General features: G+C 36.1%; 1 protein-coding gene across 1 annotated transcript; it reads left to right on the top strand.

The window, feature by feature from the left end:
• The first annotated feature begins 8,652 nt into the window (after positions 1 to 8,652).
• LOC110114054 (receptor kinase-like protein Xa21) lies at positions 8,653 to 11,990 on the top strand. Its single transcript, XM_028697911.1, has one exon. The coding sequence runs from the start codon at positions 8,729 to 8,731 to the stop codon at positions 11,984 to 11,986; it is 3,258 nt and encodes a 1,085-aa protein (XP_028553744.1). The 5' UTR covers positions 8,653 to 8,728; the 3' UTR covers positions 11,987 to 11,990.
• The last annotated feature ends 7,111 nt before the right edge of the window (positions 11,991 to 19,101 follow it).

Raw genomic sequence — 19,101 nt, 5'->3', positions numbered from 1 at the left:
AACATGCAAATGATAAAATGCTTCTTCAAGGATATAAGTGGCAAGCCTCCAGAAAGTCAAATATCCTCATTTAGATTCATAAGGGTAAGACAAATCTTGCCTACCATGTCATTATTGATCAGTCATTCATGCTGACAATTTGACATGTATTGAAGCTAGATTTCTTCACTATCTTAAGAATCTCTCTATATGGTCTCACATCTTCCATTTTGGGTGATCTATTCTTTTTTTGAGTGAGAGAATCGTTCATCAGCTAGTTGCCATTGCAGAAGGCCCTCACCATTGAAGAATTGTAGCCTTCTATGCCAATTAGGCAAGGTGCAAGTTTTGAAGTATGTTATTTATTAAGAAAGAATGCTAATCATGAAGGATTTAAAGTTGGATATGCCTGGTCGCTCTAACATGGGTCACAGAGGTACCTTCTATAGACAATGCTTACAAACTAGGGATTTCGGTCTATAGTTGGAATGTCTCAATATCATAGTCAATAAAGAGACAACATTGAAGACCAATTGTATCGCCGAGGAAAAATTAGAGAATATCTTGAAATATTTATAATTCATAGGGATAAAGGTCGTCCATAGATATAAGACCTAAGGAATTGATAAGGAATATAGAAGAATGACTCCATCATAGAACCATTTTTTAGGCAAGTTGAAATAAAAGAGCATAAGATGATCACATGATGAAATGTTGTGCATCTCAGTATCATTTTTAAATATACTCTAGCGAGAGTCTCCATGGTAAACTTTAAGCCATCTTTGAACAAATAATGTTTAATGAGACTATTACTGAGCTCCACGAGACCCCTCTGTGTGAATCAAACTACCTACACTTAATCTTCATGATCATGCTAATACGTACATGGAGAGTCAAACCTAAGGGTCTAGTCAAGACTAATTATAGACTAAGTAAGATAAAAATAAGTCTGTCTTGCTAATGCTAATAGATAGGGAGGGTGCCCATGGAGGAGCTCGTAAATAATAGAACTACTCCTGATGTTGTAATTCATATGCTAGTGTTCTTGCAATACATTACAAATATAAGAGAATTATCCAACCATGCCCCTCAAAGACTTCGATCAGTAATATGAATTTTATAAGAACCTAGGGAGCTTACTACCAAAATGTCGTTCCCCTCATTTTGGCTAGCTTATTAGGTCTTGGTGCACTCCATTATGTTCTCGATCTATAATGATGCTCCCTTTTATATGCACTCCATCCCTCCTTAATCCACCTATCACTGTTCTCCTCTTCATGTCAAAGGTTATGTCCAACTTGTTTGACAATGCTCGCTCTGCTCACTCTATTTTTATACAATAACCTCTTAGCATTTAGTCTAGAATCCAGCCATTGTATCCTACTTACCTTCCGAAGTCTACCACAGTATAAAGAATCATCATTAGCTTCACTAAAAAAAGACAGCGTTTATCAGAAGTGTTTGCCTTCCTTACCATTATTGCCTTGCGGCTAGCTCCACATTGAATGTTCATGAAAAATTTCTCTATTAAGATTAATGCCAATGAGCATACAAGAGATTGTGAGATCAACACACAAGCTTCAATGGTTGTTAAAAATTAATCTTAGAGAATCATTTATATTTAGGCTTCATTTGTGGTGCTTTCCTTATTGTAACTATGCACTTTCTAGTTAAAAAATTCTATTTAAATAAATTTGCTAAAAATAATTTAAAAAAGCAATAAAAAACTGTCCAAATGAAATCTAATGAAGTTAAGATAGTGGTATGATAATTATATAAATATTAAATGTATAAATAAATAACCCACATAACAGCCTGCTTTAACACGTATTCAATTACAACCTCCTGTAGATACGTAATTACTTCAGTGAACTGAACGTGGCAGGACACAAAGGAAACTTTATCTAGGACTGTTGTAACCACTTACATTTGCAAAGAATTAGTGTGGAAACTTTTGGTCTTTTAGGCTGACAGCATTTTCCAAGCAATAATATATAATATTATAGTATCATATATATAATATACTTATCATATAATATTACATTAAATAATTAAATTCGCACACGTAATAGCCATAGATAGTCATAACGTAACAAACGTCAGCATTTTTAACGTATAAAATGACTGCGAATATTCTACGTGTAAAATAAAATACTTATTAATGTTAATTTAGTATACAGTAGAAAATATTTTTATAATATATTGATAAAATTAGGATTAAAATATATATATAATATTACATATTAAATATAAAAATAGATTTTTATTATGTAATTTTTTATTTCCAGATATGATCTTATCTTTCACCATTATTTTTCTCAGTATCTTTTCACATTTCTTTATGTTTAGTTAATAAGACAAATGTTCCTTAACTTCACTCTGGATACTTTTGAACAATAACTTTGGCTAAACTACTGGAAATGCAACGCTGCAAACGCTGTGATACAGTTAAATTCTTGTTTTATTACAAAACTAAAAAGGATAATTACAATGCAATTTGCAATTTAAATATTATTATCTGATTGTGTAATTAAAATAATTGTATTATTATATTTAGTAGCTAATTTGTGGTAAGGTAAATCATTATTAGGGTAATTAATTTATATTTTTTTTTGAACGATTTTTTTTTCTGTTTCTTAAAATAGTTTGTTAATATAAAAATTTATTTTTTTATTAAAAAATTATTTTAAAAAGTAATAAAAAATTTAATTTTTCTTGATCATTTGAATATCAATTTATTAATCATCATTTTGAATTTAAAATAAATCTAAATATTATTTGCATCTCTAAAGGGCTTTTCATCCTGCAGCAGTGGACGGCCAAGTTCAAGCCAAAACGAGATGAGTTTTCTTCCATCCCTTTATGGATAAAAATTGTTGATTTACCTCTCGTTGTGTGGAATCCGGCTGGGATTTCCAAAATTGCTAGCTTTGTGGGTCATCCTCTGGCGGTGGATGCACTCATGGCCCGAAAAACTCGTCTCACTTTTGCTAGAGTGTGTGTCATGGTTTCCAACACATCGACTCTACCTGACGAAATCCCCATCTCTCTGGATGGGGATGATTTTAATCTGAAAGTTCTCTACGACTGGAAGCCCTCTCCTTGTGCCGGGTGCGGCTCGATTGTTCACCCGTCCTCTCTCTGTCATATCAATCCTCAGCCCAAAGTCCCTCAGACCCGTGGACGGAGCACTTCCCGTGCGCGTTCCTCCAGACCTCCTCTCCATGCTACTAGACCTCCGATACTCCCTCCTCCTCCTCCCACACCCACCCTGGCCAATAACCTGAACAATACCCCCACTAACCAGACGCTTATCCCTCCCCCTCCCCCTACCACTGCTAATCCTATCCATACCACCTCCAACATCCCCTCATCCTCCACTTCCAATATTCAGCCACTTATCCCTCCCATCCTGCCCATAACTCAGGTTCATTCTTCTGATCAACAACTTCCTCTTAACCAAATGGCTGTTTCTGGGACTCAGAACTTGCACCTATTCCAAATTTGAACTCCCCCACTGAGGAAGTTTCCTCCTCTGACAATTTCCCCTTTGTTACTGACATTGCCTCGGCTAAGGCCAGCTCCCCACATTTTCCTTCTTCCCCCGGCTTGGCTGCTACTGTGATTGCAAATCCCTCTATCTCTTCTCCCAACAGGTTTGCTATCCTGCAACCTGCGGAGGAGGAACCACCCGAACCACCTGACAACGATCCTCCCCCGTCCACTTCTCTCATTTCTGAGAAACAGGGCACCACATTACAGAACAACACTACCAATATTTCTCATAAACAGCCCACCCAGCCAATTGTCACCAAAGGGAAGAGTGCTAAGAAGACGGGGTGTTTATGAGGGGAATGCAGAGCAGGTCAAGGTTATCCAGGGAGGATTTGGGTTAAGTGGAATTCCAGGGCTATCTCTTTCCTCCCCTTGCACTCTTCTTCTCAATTAATTCATGGGTTGGTTAGTCACGTGAATTCTCTTAATATGCCACCTTTTATGCTCTCTGTCGTTTATGCTGCTAACTCTCCCTCTGAGAGAGTTTCCCTTTGGCAGCAGCTTATTGGTATTGCCCCCAGTGTTGCTTCCCCCTGGATCATCCTGGGGGATTTCAATTGCTGTAGGTTGGCTGAGGAAAAATCTGGGGGCCATCCCTGAACAATGGGCGTCTTTTAGAGATGAATTCATGGATTTTTAACACGGGTGTGCTTGAACTTCCCTCAACTGGCCTCTTCTTCACTTGGTATAATCAAAGGGTTGATGACCCTATCCACATTAAGTTGGACTGAGCTCTTGTCAATGCTGAATGGTTGGACCACTTTCCTTCCTCTTTCTGCAAAGTTGAACCCCCTTCTTGCTCGGGTCACTCCCCGTTGGTGATCTTGCCTGGAATCTGTCCTAAAGTTAATGCCAGGTTTCAATTCAAGCATTATTTGCTTAATTTGGATGGTTTTTGGGATGGTCTGATCTCAGTTTTTGCTGCTCAGAACTCTGGAAGTCCTATCACAGCTTTTTACTCTAAGCTTCATAATCTTAAAAACTTCATTAAATCTAAGAAGTGGTCTAATTCTTCTTACATTTCGAGTAAAATCAAGGAGCTTTCTTCTGCTCAAGCTCACTATATGGCACTTCTCCAACATTCCCCTCTGGACCAAAACCTCAATGATACTATTCATAACATTAACTCCTCTCTTTCTTGCCTTCATAAGAGTTGGAGTTTTTGGCTGATTCAACGGGCTAAAGCGGATTGGCTTACTAGAGGGGAAGATGATTTGGGCTTCTTATTTGCTAGGATCAAAGCTAGGAAATCTTTTTGCCGTATTAATGAGATTTCTACTATGGATGGGCATTTTTCTGACCCTGGAAGTATTGCCACTGCGGCTGTGGGTTACTTTCAGCAATTGTATAATAATCCCAATGCTCCTTTTCTGGGCAATTCCTCTCTTCCCATTGGACAGACTAATCCTCCTCACTTGGTGGCTTCTCTTACTGCCCCTGTCACTGACTTGGAAATTCAAAATGTGGTTTTTTCGGCTTCTAATTCAAAGGCTCCAGGACCGGATGGGTTCACTTTTGAATTTTATAAGGAATCATGGAACCTTATTGGCAATCAAGTTTGCAAGGCCATTAAACACTTCTTCTCTACTGGATTCCTTCCGAGGTCTGCTAAGGCCACTGCAATTGCTTTAATACCTAAAGGGGGAAGAAGTATTTATGTGCTAAACTTGACATTCGGAAAGCTTTTGATACTGTTTCCTGGGAGTTCCTTCTGTACAGGCTTGCTAAGAAAGGCTTTTCTCCGTTGTTTGTGGATTGGATAAAAGGCTGTATTGAGGATGTTTACTTCTCTGTTGTCATAAATGGGGGTCTAGAGGGGTTTTTTTCCTTCTTCCTCAGGCCTTCGGCAAGGCTGTCCTTTATCCCCCTTACTTTTCTCGGTTGTCATGGATGCTTTCTCTTGTGCGCTCAATGCTAGCAATTTTATTGGGATTTCTTTGGATGGTTTTCTGGTAAACCACCTCCTCTACGCTGATGACATTCTTGTGTTTGGAGAAGCTTCTATTGCTAATGCTACCATCCTTAAAAATGTTTTATCTTCCTTTGCTATGGAGTCTGGGCTAGCTGTTAATAATTCTAAATGCTCTATTTTGTTTTCCAGCCATACTCCTTTAGCTAATGAGATCACCCAGCTGCTTGGCTTCTCCCCCACTGCCAATCCCCTTACTTACTTGGGGCTCCCCATTTCTCCCAAAAAGCTTAAAGCCGCTCACTTCCAACCACTGCTGAGTAGGATTTCTACTCTACTTGATGGTTGGAAAGTAAAATTCTTGTCTTTTGCAGGTAGGATTCAGTTCTTAAAGTTTACTATTATGAACACGATTGCATATTGGATAAGAGGAGCTGTAATACCGAAAGGGATTTGCAAATGCATTGAGAAATTTTGTGCCAGGTTCTTATTTAATGGGTCTCATCAAGGCAAGAAGCTCCATCTCGTGGCTTTGCATAAAACCTGCCTTCCCATGGAGCTGGGAGGGCTCGGGCTTCCTTCTATTGCCTCTCTTACCTTTGCTTTTGGCTGTTCCTTTCTCTGGAGGTTTTATAACACTAACTCTATGGCCACTGGTTGGTTTAGGCACAAATACCTTTCCCCTTGGAAGCCTTTTGGATCCAAGGCTTCTAAATATTGGAAGATCATTTCCCTTACCGCTTATAAGATTAAAGATAAGCTGATTTTTAATGTTACCAGGGAAAATTGTAATCTTTCTATGCTTTGGGATCCCTGGTGTCAAGGTAGTGCTGTGAGAGAGTTTGCTCATCTGGATATGTTAGATGGTCGGGTTTGTGATTTCATCTCGGGAGGCTCCTGGTCTCTCCCTTCTCTTTTGAGCCAAGGGGTTGTGTGTCGAATTTCTATTACACCTATTTTGGATCCCTTGCTCCCCCAAGTATCCTGGATTGGCTCTGTTAACCCGACCTTTAAAACCTTCCACAAGCAGTTTTTTAATGAGTATAATGAAGTTCTCTGGTTTAAATTCATTTGGCACAAACATTACGCACTGAGGTTTTCTTCCTATACCTGGCTTGCTCTGGTTGATGGGCTTAAAATGGCGGATGTGCTTGCTAAAATGAACATTTTCATTCCTTCCTTATGCTCTTTTTGCAAGAATGAGGATGAATCGGTGTCACACTGTTTTTTTCAATGTGACTTCACTTTTGCGCTTCTCTCTGCTCTCATTCCTTCCCTTTGCTCTTTTTTGCTTCACCCCACGATATATCAGGTGTTTGAATTTTTGGATAATTTGCAAAACATGAAAAGTTTTGAAAATTTTTTTTGCTACTTTGTTATTTGCTATTCTCTCTATCATCTATGGAGAGAACGTAACGAGAGGAGATTTGGGCACACTGGAAATTCTATAGATGCTTTGCTCAAGAAAATTTGTCATGCCATTGGTGCTAGAACTGAAAGCTGGAAACAGATTGATCGGATTAAGCAGTCATTCCCCTTCTGCTTTTTGGAACTCTGATTTGCTGTGGCCTTTTTGGAAATTCTGTCTGATGGAATTTTTGGTGGAGATTTTGGTACTCCACAACCGGACGATGATGAGTAAAACTAACATTTATCAGGGTATTGGTCTCTCCCCTTGGATGGCTCGCTGGGAGCTGTGGAGCAGTTTGGATGGGGGGTTACATTTTGGCACTCTTGTTTTTAGCAGCCGGGCTTCTCTGTTTTTTATGGAAGATGTGGTCGTTTTTTGGGTGTTCTTGGATTCGCATTCTTCTGGTGGGCAACCAGGGGAGAGTGGATTTCGTGGAACTTGATTTGATTAAGCTCTATGCTTATTTCGTTAGTTCTGTATACCTGAGTCCGGTTATTTTGTTCTCCTCTTCTCTATCGTTGTACTTTTTAGGTGCATTCTTTTTGTCCCCTTGTATTGGGGTTTGGTTATTTTTGTAATGGTTAGTTTTTAATATACGGTCAAATGCCTAAAATTCCCCCCCAAAAAAAAAAAAAAAATACATCAAATGAAACTAAGTTGGATCAAATCGAGTTGACTCGACTTGAATCGAGTCAAATCTATTCCAAATAGAACTCAAATTGGCTAATCCGATTCAGTTTTCTTCAAAATTGGGCTGCCATTTTGGCTCTTTATAGAAGTCTTTCCAAGTCGGGCACGATCGAGTGGCTGAAATCGCCAGGAAAGTGAAACGAGCCGCAGGCTACTGTGCTCTCCTCCTCTTGCCGCATCTTGGGACCTTCAGGGTATCGCATTTGGACGGCAAGGCTGGGGAATACGCACCAGCGACCAGGAAAAGCTGAGGTAGCTCTTCTTCTTCCTCTTATTGTGTTCGGTGCTTTCCCAACAGAACCAAGTGGGACGGGGAAAAAAATCCCTAGCGTTGTTCGGCTGAGAGAAGAAGGAGCTTTCATTGCTCTCGGCTGGAGAAAGAAAGAAACGGGCACGGGCTGTTGGTGAGCAGAGGTAATAGCTTTGACCTTATTCCTTTTTCAGAAACTCTCTTTTCTTGTTCATATCCTCATCGCACAAGAGGAGTCGCCGTCCCAGCACTTCGAACACATTTCGAAGCCTCAGCGTTTCTTGACCCTACAATTGCCTAACACTTGGCAGCTCATCGGATGGCAGTTCTTGCTGTCGACTGCACTTCCGCTTGTACATTCTTCATTGCTCGGCCACCGAGACTTCCTCTTATTCCTATTCAAACATCAACTTGGACGAGTAGGTGTTGGTGACGTCCGGGACATGATTTCATTCTAAAAAAAATAAAAATAAAAAAACATAAAAAACAATTTTTTTTTTTTTTTTTTTTACTTTTTTTGGTGAAGGTATCTTGAAAGAATAGAGTCATCCTAAGGCTTTTTACAAGAAAGCAAGATTTTTTTTTTTTTTTTGCTGACATGAATATGACATCTATTTAGTGGCCGGCGTAAAGGAGAAATTATTCTACGGGGACGTATCACGAGCCCAATGAAAATGCGTCACATCACCCCCTACTCAGTACCATGGCTCGTTACTGCTTGGCTCGGTACGCATGACGTGGTTGCACCTGATTCATCTCTGAACTGTAAGTTGTGTCCTGTGTCAGCACAGAATAATCTGTCGGCCTAAAGAGTATCGTTAAAGGATTAAGTCAATTTACAATATGTTGTGCTTGGCCATGATTCTCCTTTCTCCATCTATATGCTTATATAATCTCTCATACTACTTCACTTCTCCAGTTAACATAGAAACACATGGATCTCACACTTTGGCTCAGATTTTATGCTTCATTCCTTTTAATTATCTTCTTCCCACGAAATCTTGCAGTATCATCAACTTATAGCTCAGGAGATGCAGTTGCTCTCTTATCTTTCAAATCTCTCATCACATATGATCCAGATGGAGCACTTGCCTCTTGGGGAAATAACTCTCTTCACTTCTGCAATTGGCTAGGTGTGACTTGCAGTAATGAAAGTGGTAATGAACCCAGGGTCGCAGCCTTAGAACTCATAGGCATTGATTTGGCTGGCTCAATATCTCCCTCTCTGGGAAACCTCTCCTTCCTCCACAAGCTTCACATCTCCAAAACTCAAATATATGGATCCATTCCACATGAGCTTGGCTCTCTTTCTAATCTTCAGTTTCTTAATCTAAGCCATAATTCATTTTCAGGTAAGATTCCTCACACTCTTTCCCAATGCTCTCTTTTGGAAATTATTAGTTTAAAGTCCAATATGCTTGATGGTGAGATCCCCTCAAATCTTAGCCTTTGCACTATGCTTCAAGTCATTAATGTCAGTTCAAATAAACTTACTGGCACAATACCTGCTAGTTTTGGAGCTTTAAAAGGTTTAGAAGATCTGTTGCTTCATGACAACATGTTGGTAGCCAATACGGAGGGAGATTGGAATTTTCTCACTGCTTTGACAAACTGTAGTAATTTAACATTTCTTGGATTGGGAAATAATAGATTGACAGGCCAGCTTCCTATCTCAGTCACAAATCTTTCAGTGAATCTTAAATATTTAGATATGGCGAAAAACCAAATTTATGGAGGCATTCCTTTTGGAATTGAGAAGTTGGTCAATTTTCAACTACTTTCCTTGAGAAACAATCATTTCAGTGGTGTTATTCCTCCATTTATTGGAGTTCTTAGTTTAGAAATGTTTGATGTGAGAAAGAATCAATTTTATGGAGCAATTCCACCTTCCTTTTGCAACCTCACATCTCTTTTATATCTACATATAGCTACCAACAACCTTGAAGGTGGTGTTTTACCATGCCTTGGCAACCTCACCTCTCTAATTGAATTAGACTTGAGTCAAATTAATGTTACAGGAGAGATTCCCTCTTCTTTAGGACATCTATTGAAACTTGAACTATTTTCTCTCAGTTTTAATAACTTGTATGGAAACATACCACCATCTTTAGGAAATCTACAATTCTTAGTTGAATTAGATCTAGTGAATAATATGCTTAGTGGATTTATCCCAGATTCTCTTTGGAACCTCACCTCTCTCGAATACTTGGGCATAGATAATAACAATTTAATTGGTATTTTACCAATGAAAACTCTTCCTTCTCTTAAATATCTTGGCCTTGCATATAACAACCTTCATGGGCCCATTACAACCTTCTTGTTCAACTCTTCTGGAATAGAATTACTTGAACTTTCTAAAAATTTATTTAATGGACCCATACATATTAATATAGGGAATTTAAAAAATCTATCCAAAGTACTATTGGCTGGAAATTTCTTGAAAGCAAGAGACATCAAAGAATGTTCCTTCATTACAACACTAACCAACTGTACTAATTTGACGGAACTAGATTTAGAGTCGAATGAATTAGAAGGAATATTACCTCAATCAATAGTAAATCTATCTACAACATTATCAATTTTCAGATTAGACTGGAACAAAATATCTGGAAACATACCTATAGATATAGGAAATCTCATTTGTCTTAACTTGTTAAACCTAGGAAAAAATAATCTCTCGGGCACCATTCCCGTGGGGATTGAAAAGTTGAACTCATTACAAGGATTAGATTTACATGGTAATAGACTTTCAGGTGAAATTCCATACAACATTGGCAACCTTTCAATGCTAAATAATCTTTTTTTAGATCACAATGATTTAAGTGGGCATATTCCTTCTAATCTTGGAAGTTGTAAGCAACTAACGCAATTGGGCCTTCAATTCAACAAGTTCATGGGCACCATACCAAAAGAAATCTTTAACATCCCTTCTCTATCCATCGGTATTGACTTATCAAATAACTTGTTGACTGGATTGCTCTCTATCGATGTTGGCCTCTTAGTAAATCTTGTATTTATTGTTTTGTCGAACAACAAATTATCAGGCCAAATTCCAAGCCAGCTTGCTCAATGTGTGCAACTCAAATATCTTTTCATAGACAACAACTTATTTCAAGGGAACATTCCATCATCTCTTGGATCATTAAAAAGCCTTGAGTTGTTCAATCTTTCATATAACAATTTATCTGGAAAAATACTCAAATTCTCAGAATCCCTTAAATATTTGGACCTCTCTTACAATAAGCTTGAAGGAGAAGTTCCACAAAATGGTATTTTTTTGAATATAAGTGCATTTTCAGTGTATGGAAATGACAAACTTTGTGGAGGTATTGTTGAATTAAAGCTACCACCATGCCTTCAGAATGATAAAGCCTCGAGGAAGAATCACACTTTAACTCTGCTACTTGCAACGGTCATCCCAATAACTTGTATCATTCTATTATTTATCCTTTCAACATGGAGAAGAAGAAAGTCTAAAAAGCTTCCTTCGATAGAGAGAGTTGAGAAAGATCAGAATCATGTACAAGTTTCTTATGCTGAGCTTCAAAGAGCGACTAATGGGTTCTCATCACATAATTTAATTGGAAGAGGAAGTTTTGGTTCTGTCTACATTGGAAATTTAGATCACAATTGGCAAAAAAGCATCGCTATAAAGGTTCTCAATCTCCAAAAAAGAGGAGCCTCTAAAAGCTTTGAATTGGAATGCAAAGCATTGAGAAGTGTTCGACATAGAAATCTTGTAGGGATATTAACTTCATGCTCGAGTATTAACCATGAAGGCAATGATTTCAAAGCCTTGGTTTTTGAGTACATGTCAAATGGCAATTTGGATAAATGGTTGCATCAACCATCAATATTTGACAATGATAGTCCTAAAAAATTAACCATAATCCAAATATTAAATATAATTATTGATGTAGCTTCTGCTGTCGACTATCTTCATAATCATGGACCTATACCAATTGTTCATTGTGATCTCAAGCCAAGTAATGTTCTCCTTGATGAAGACATGGTTGCACATGTAAGTGACTTCGGTTTAGCAAGGCTCCTTATTGATACTACAAAACAATTCTCCCAAGCTTCTACTAGCTCTATTGCATTGAAAGGAACCATCGGATATGCAGCCCTAGGTATCTATCTTCATGCACTTGGTAAAATAATTTTTATACCTTGTATTTCTTATTTTCTCTAACATGTTATTACAATTAGAATATGGGGCGGCCAACCACATTTCTATTGAAGGAGATGTGTATAGCTTTGGAATAATTCTACTGGAGTTGTTTACTGGAAGGAGACCAATTGATGAAACATTCAATGAAGGTCTCACCCTTCATCTATTTGTCAAGGCTTCCCTACCTGAAAGGGCAATGGATATTGTGGATCCTTATTTGATTTTACAGGAGGAAGATGATGAAGTTGGGGAAGGCCTTCGGCACATGAGAGTTGTAAGCAAGTCTGAATTGGATTGCATTGTCTCAGTGCTTAAAGTTGGACTTCATTGCTCAGAGGAATCTCCAACAAAAAGAATACAAATAGCTCAAGCTTTTAATGAATTATATGCGATCAGAAACATCTTCCTCAAGTCTTCAAATGGCAGAACAACACATCTTTAGCTCATTAGTTATGAAATTAAGCTAACTATTTTTCTCACCTTTTTTTTGCATAAGTTTCTTTAGTAATGTATTTCGTTGAAATAATTTGCTTAACATCTGAATTAATAAATCTTTCTCGAAGATTTTGGACCAAAGAGGGATTTCTTCTAATATTGCTTAAATCACCATATTCGATAGAAATGTTAAAAATTCATATTACACATCTACATGCTCATAGCAATAGAGGTAAAAGGGCAGGAAGCTCTCATTCCCATTGAAAAAAAAAAAAAAAAATTATAGCTTTTTGGTGAGTAGATTGAGCAAGCTTAAAAAAAATATAGCTTGACAAACTTTCAGCTTATATTGAATCAACTTTTGAGATCAGATTGTATTTCCCAAATTATCTATGACAAAAAATACAGAAAAGAAAATAAATTATTTTAATGAAGTACCATAATGAGAGTCAAATATGGCTTTTGTGCAGTCATATCATTATTGTTATCAAGTTAAATCAACTAAACTTTAAGTAACTTGGTTCAATTTGGCTCAAAATTGAATTTTAATTAATTCTTTGAATAAATATAGATACTATACTAGGAATTATACACATTTTAAATATACATTTTATATTTTTTATAAATACTCATTTATAGTGAGATTTTGAGTAGAAAAACATTATATTTAAGCCAACCGAAGCAAACTCAAAATCAATTTCGACTATGGAGTGGTGTTCAAAATTGGTCACGTCAATTTCCAATTGAGCCAATTTCTAAGCAATAATGTAAGGGAGTTTCAAAGTGCGAGCTTTTTAAGCAGCTTTATGTTTCGTTTGGGACGGCTTTCTTACTGCTTCTTAAAGCAGTTTTTTTAGTACAAAAATTAAATTTTTTGCATTAAAAAGTTGCTTTAAAAAGTAGAAAAAAATTGTTTCAAACCAAGCCTTTATCTCATGTAAGAATTTTCTTGAAGTTTGTTAGACAAAATAATAAATTTCAATTTTCAAGTCAACCTCATCTTCCTCCTTTTTCTTATATTTTTCTTTTTTCTTGGATCACACATTCTAGATCTTGTTCACTGATGTTGGGGCAGATTTCTTACTGCAAAAAATGCTTGCTGCTTCTTTTCCTAGCAAGCTCTGCATCAGATCAGAATACATCAAAGCCTTCTTTGATATGATTTTGCGGCAAATATTTGGAGCATAATGTGATTTCTTGTTCATATACATTCCTACATCATTTCTCTTGCAATACTTCCTCTTTTTTGAGAAGGTCTTCAATGCAGATTTTCCTTTTGAAAAATTGGGATGGCCCTCTCCTGCAAAGATCAGAACTTGGCTTAAGTTAACTATAATCTTAGAAGCTTAGGTACAAAATTTTGTTATGCTTTCTTCATCATTACAATTTTTAATGGAAAATTTAGTTTACTGTTATAAGGAGAAAAAATTGATTACAAGTGATCTTAAAGTTAGTTTTGATATGAATATAATATATGAATAATCAATCAAATTTTAAATATATTCTGATTAAATCGATTGACAAACTTAAAAAACTAAGATAATTTTCTTGACGGGAAAATCAAGGAAATGATCAGAAGAAGAATTTGAATTTTGAAGAAGAGAAAGCTTCGTCGACCGTAAAATCGGTTGATGAAGAAACTATAGAACCATTAGATAATTCATCAAAAATATTGCATGCATCCCAAAGCATACTCAAGAATTTTGGCTCTCATTCTGATCGAAATTTTGATCATAATGTTTAGACAAATTGTTTTCCATATAAATATTAAAAAAAATATTAGTTAAGCTCAAGTTGGTACTATGACATGTTTCTAAATTATTCAACAATATTCTCATTAGAGCTTTCTCTGGCATGAATCTTAATGGAACAAACACAACAACCAAAAATATTTTTAGAATCTAGAAAGTGTGTTAATTAGTTAATTTACATGAAATAAAATATTGATCAAGACAATTCAATTTTTGTAAACGTCAGATGGAGCACTACCCTCTTGGGGAAATAACTCTCTCCACTTTTGCAATTGGCTAGGTGTGACTTGCAGTAATCAAAGTGGTAATGAACTCAGGGTCACAGCCTTAGAACTCATAAGCATTGATTTGGCTGGCTCAATATCTCCCTCTTTGGGAAACCTCTCCTTCCTCTAGAAGCTTCACATCTCCAAAACTTAAATCTTTGGATCCATTCCACATGAGCTTGTCTATCTTTCTAACCTTAAGTTACTTCTTTTAAGCCACAATTCACTTGCAGGTGAGATTCCTCATACTCTTTCCCAGTGCTCACTTTTGGAAGTTATTAGTTTAAATTCAAATATGCTTGATGGTGAGATCCCCTCAAATCTTAGCCTATGCACTATGCTTAAAGCCATTGATTTCAATTCAAACAATCTTACTAGCATAATACCTGCAAGTTTTGGAGCTTTAAAAGATTTAAAAGTGTTGATGATCATAGCAACATGTTGGTAGCCATGGAGGAGGGAGATTGGAATTTTCTCACTGCTTTGACAAACTGTGGTTATTTAAAAATTCTTGGTCTGGGAATGAATATCTTGACAGGCCAGCTTCCTATCACAATCACCAATCTTTCTGTGCATCTTAAATATTTAGATATGGCAGAAAACTAAATTTATGGAGCCATTCCTTTTGGAATTAAGAAGTTGGTCAATTTGCAAGTACCTTCATTGGGAATCAATCATTTCAGTGGTGTTATTCCTCCATCTATTGGAGAACTTCTCAGGTTAAACATATTTTATATTGAAAAAACCAAATTTTTGGAGCAATTCCACCTTCATTCTGCAACCTCACGTCTCTTTCAGAGCTATATATAGGTATCAACATCCTTGAAGGTGGTATTTTACCATGCCTTGGCAACCTCACCTCTCTCACTGTATTAGATTTGAGTCAAATTAATATCACAGGAGAGATTCCCTCTTCTTTAAGATATCTATTGAAACTTAATAAATTATCTCTCAATTTTAATAACTTGTATGGAAACATACCACCATCTTTAGGAAATCTACGATTCTTAGATATACTAAATCTAGGGTATAATATGCTTAGTGGATTTATCCTAGATTCTCTTTGGAACCTCACCTCTCTCATAGATTTGGGCATAGAAAATAACAATTTAATTGGCGTTTTACCAATGAAAACTCTTCATTCTCTTGAATATCTTCGCCTTTCAAATAACAAGCTTCATGGGCCTATTACAACCTTCTTGTTCAACTCTTCTGGAATAGAATTACTTCAACTTTCTCAAAATTTATTTGTTGGACCCATACATATTTATATAGGGAATTTAAAAAATCTATCCAATGTATTATTCACTGAAAATTTCTTGCAAGCAAGAGACATCAAAGAATGGTCCTTCATTACAGCACTAACCAATTGTACTAATTTGAAGATACTAGAGCTATTTTCTAATGAATTAGAAGGAATCTTACCTCAATCAATAGTAAATCTATCTACAACATTGTCATATTTAGGATTAAACAAGAACAAAATATATGGAAACATACCCATAGGTCTTAGCTTATTAAACCTAGGAAAAAATAATCTCTTAGGTACCATTCCTGTGGGGATTGAAAAGTTGAACTCATTAGAAGTATTAGATTTACATGGTAATAGACTTTCAGGTGAAATTCCATACAAGATTGGCAACCTTTCAAAACTAACTAATTTTTTTTTAGATCACAATGATTTTAGTGGGCATATTCCTTCTAATCTTGGAAGTTGTAAACAACTAATGCTATTGTGCCTTCAATTCAACAAGTTCATGGGTACAATACCAAAAGAAATCTTTAGCTTCACTTCTCTATCCCTTAGTATTAACTTGTCAAACAACTTGTTGACTGGATTGCTCTCTATCGATGTTAGCCTCTTAGTAAATCTTGAATATCTTGCTTTATCGAGTAACAAATTATCAGGCCAAATTCCGAGCAATCTTGCTCAATGTGTGCAACTCAAATATCTTTTCATAGACAACAACTTATTTCAAGGGAACATTCCATCATCTCCTGGATCATTAAAAAGCCTCAAGTTCTTTAATCTTTCGTATAACAATCTATCTGTAAAAATACCCAAATTCTCAGAATATCTTCAATATTTAGACCTCTCTTACAATCAGCTTGAAGGAGAAGTTCCACAAAATGGTATTTTTTTTTATCAGAAGTGCATTTTCAGTGTATGGAAATGACAAACTTTATGGAGGTATTGTTAAATTAAAGCTACCACCATGCCTTATGAATAATAAAGCTTCGAGGAAGAAGCACACTTTAACTGTGCTACTAGCAACGATCATCCCAATAACAGGTATCATTCTATTATTTGTCCTTTCAACATGGAGGAGAAGAAAGTCAAAAAAGATTCCTTCGATTGAGAGACTTGAGAAAGATCAGAGTCATGTACAAGTTTCTTATGTTGAGCTTCGAAGAGCAACTAATGGGTTCTCATCACACAATTTAATTGGGAGAGGAAGTTTTGGTTCTGTCTACATTGAAAATTTGGGACCCCAATTGGCAAAAAAGCATCGCTATAAAGGTTCTCAATCTCCAACAAACAGGATCCTCTAAAAGCTTTGAATTGGAATGCAAAGCATTGAGACATGTTCGACATAGAAATCTTGTAAGGATATTAACTTCATGCTCGAGTATTAACCATGAAGGCAGTGATTTCAAAGCCTTGGTTTTTGAGTACATGTCAAATGGCAATTTGGATTAATGGTTGCATCAACCATCAATATTTGACAATGCTATACCAAAAAAACTAACAATAACCCAAAGAATGAATACAATTATTGATGTATCTTCTACTGTATACTATCTTCATAATTATGGACCTATACCAATCGTTCATTGTGATCTCAAGCCAAGTAATGTTCTCTTTGATGAAGACATGGTTGCACATGTAAGTGACTTTGGTTTAGCAAGGCTCCTTATTGATACTACAAAACAATCCTCCCAAACTTCTACTAGCTCTATTGCAATCAAAGGAACCATCGGATATGCAACATCAAGTATCTATCTTCATGCACTTGGTAAAACAATTTTTATACCTTGCATTAATTATTTTCTCTAACATGTGAATATAACTAGAATATGGAGCGGACAACCACATTTCTATTGAAGGAGACCAATTGATGAAACTTTCAATGAATTAGGTCTCACCCTACCTTAAAGGGCAATGGATATTGTGGATCCTTATTTGCTTTTAAGGAGGAAGATGATGAAGTTGGGGATGGCCTTCGGCACATGAGAGTTGTAAGCAAGTTTGAATTGGATTGCATTGTCTCAGTGCTTAAAGTTGGACTTCATTGCTCAGAGGAATCTCCAACATAAAGAATATAAATAGCACAAGCTTTTAATGAATAATATTAGATCAGAAACATCTTCCTCAAGTCTTCAAACGACAAAACAACACATCTTTGGCCTATTAATTATGAAATTGAGTAACTTATTAGTCTCTTGTTTTTCATATGACATTATGACAATGTATTTAGTTGAATTTTTTTTTAACATCTCTCTAGTTGAAAATTTTGGATGGTTTTGTATTCTTTGCAGAGTAGAAAACATCTTTTTCCATAAAATTAAAAACCTCATCTTACAAAAATTGAGTAACTTATTAGTCTCTTGCTTTTCATAAGAATCAAAATATCTAATTTTTTTTAACATCTCTTTTGTTGAAAATTAGATATTTTGATTCTTATTCGACTCTTATAAAATCATTTTGAGTTAAACCTACAATTTATTCGAGCGAGCTGAATAAACTCGAAATCAATTTATAATATGGAGTGGTACTCAAAATCAGCACAAAATTAACTTCTAGTATGGAGTGGTGCTAGAAATCAGGTTGAAATCAATTTCTAGTGTGGAGCGGTGCTTGAAATCAGCTCAAAGATTTCAAGTTGAGCCCATTTCAAGCAATATTTCTAGCGATAAAGCTTTGAGCTTTTTAAGAAGTCATAATCTCATTTGAAGAATTTCATCCGAAACTCATCATACAAAAAATAAATTACAAGTCAACTACATCACCCTCCTTTTCTCTCTCTTTTTCATTTTTTGTAAATCAATCATTCTACATATTTTTCCATGAAATTGGAGCATATTTCTTACATAAAAAAAGATTACAACTTCTGTTCATTGCAAACACTGGATCAGAAGAATACATCAAAGGTTTCTTTGATATGATTCTACTGCAAATATTTGGAGCATAATATGATTTCTGATTCATATGCATTCCTTCAGCATTTCTCTTGAAATACTTACTCCTCTTGCTATAAAGTTTGTTCTTTTTGGCAAGGTCTTCAATGTAGCTAACCTCAGATAAACAACTGAATGACTCTGATTTTCCTTGAAAGAATTGGGATAGCCCTCTTCTGCAAAGATCAGAACTTGCCTTAAGCTACTATAAATATCCCTAATGTGCAAAGTAAGATCCCTTATGTGCATAAATTTGTGATTCTTTCTTTGTTTTTATTATTTTTTTTAGCAAAATTTGAGGTCTAGATCACTATTACAATGGAAAAAATTATAAGAATACTCACTTGATAGGAAGATTTGCCATGGGCAATGACAAATCAAGGAGATGATCAGAAGAAGAAGGATAATTTGAAGAAGAATAAGAAGAAGAGGAAGAAGCATCGTCCTCCATGAGATCTGTCGTCGAAGCAAACAGTGAATCATGAGATTCTTCATCTGAAATGAA

The sequence above is a fragment of the Dendrobium catenatum genome, unplaced genomic scaffold, assembly GCF_001605985.2.
Source record: "Dendrobium catenatum unplaced genomic scaffold, ASM160598v2 fragScaff_scaffold_1022, whole genome shotgun sequence".
NCBI classification, from domain to species: domain Eukaryota; kingdom Viridiplantae; phylum Streptophyta; class Magnoliopsida; order Asparagales; family Orchidaceae; genus Dendrobium; species Dendrobium catenatum.
Note: the sequence above shows the minus strand (reverse complement) of the source record. Positions and strands in the feature narration are given on the sequence as shown.

Excerpts from the sequence above, each read along its gene's own strand:
- LOC110114054 (XM_028697911.1), top strand. The coding sequence starts at position 8,729 with ATGGATCTCACACTTTGGCTCAGATTTTATGCTTCATTCCTTTTAATT.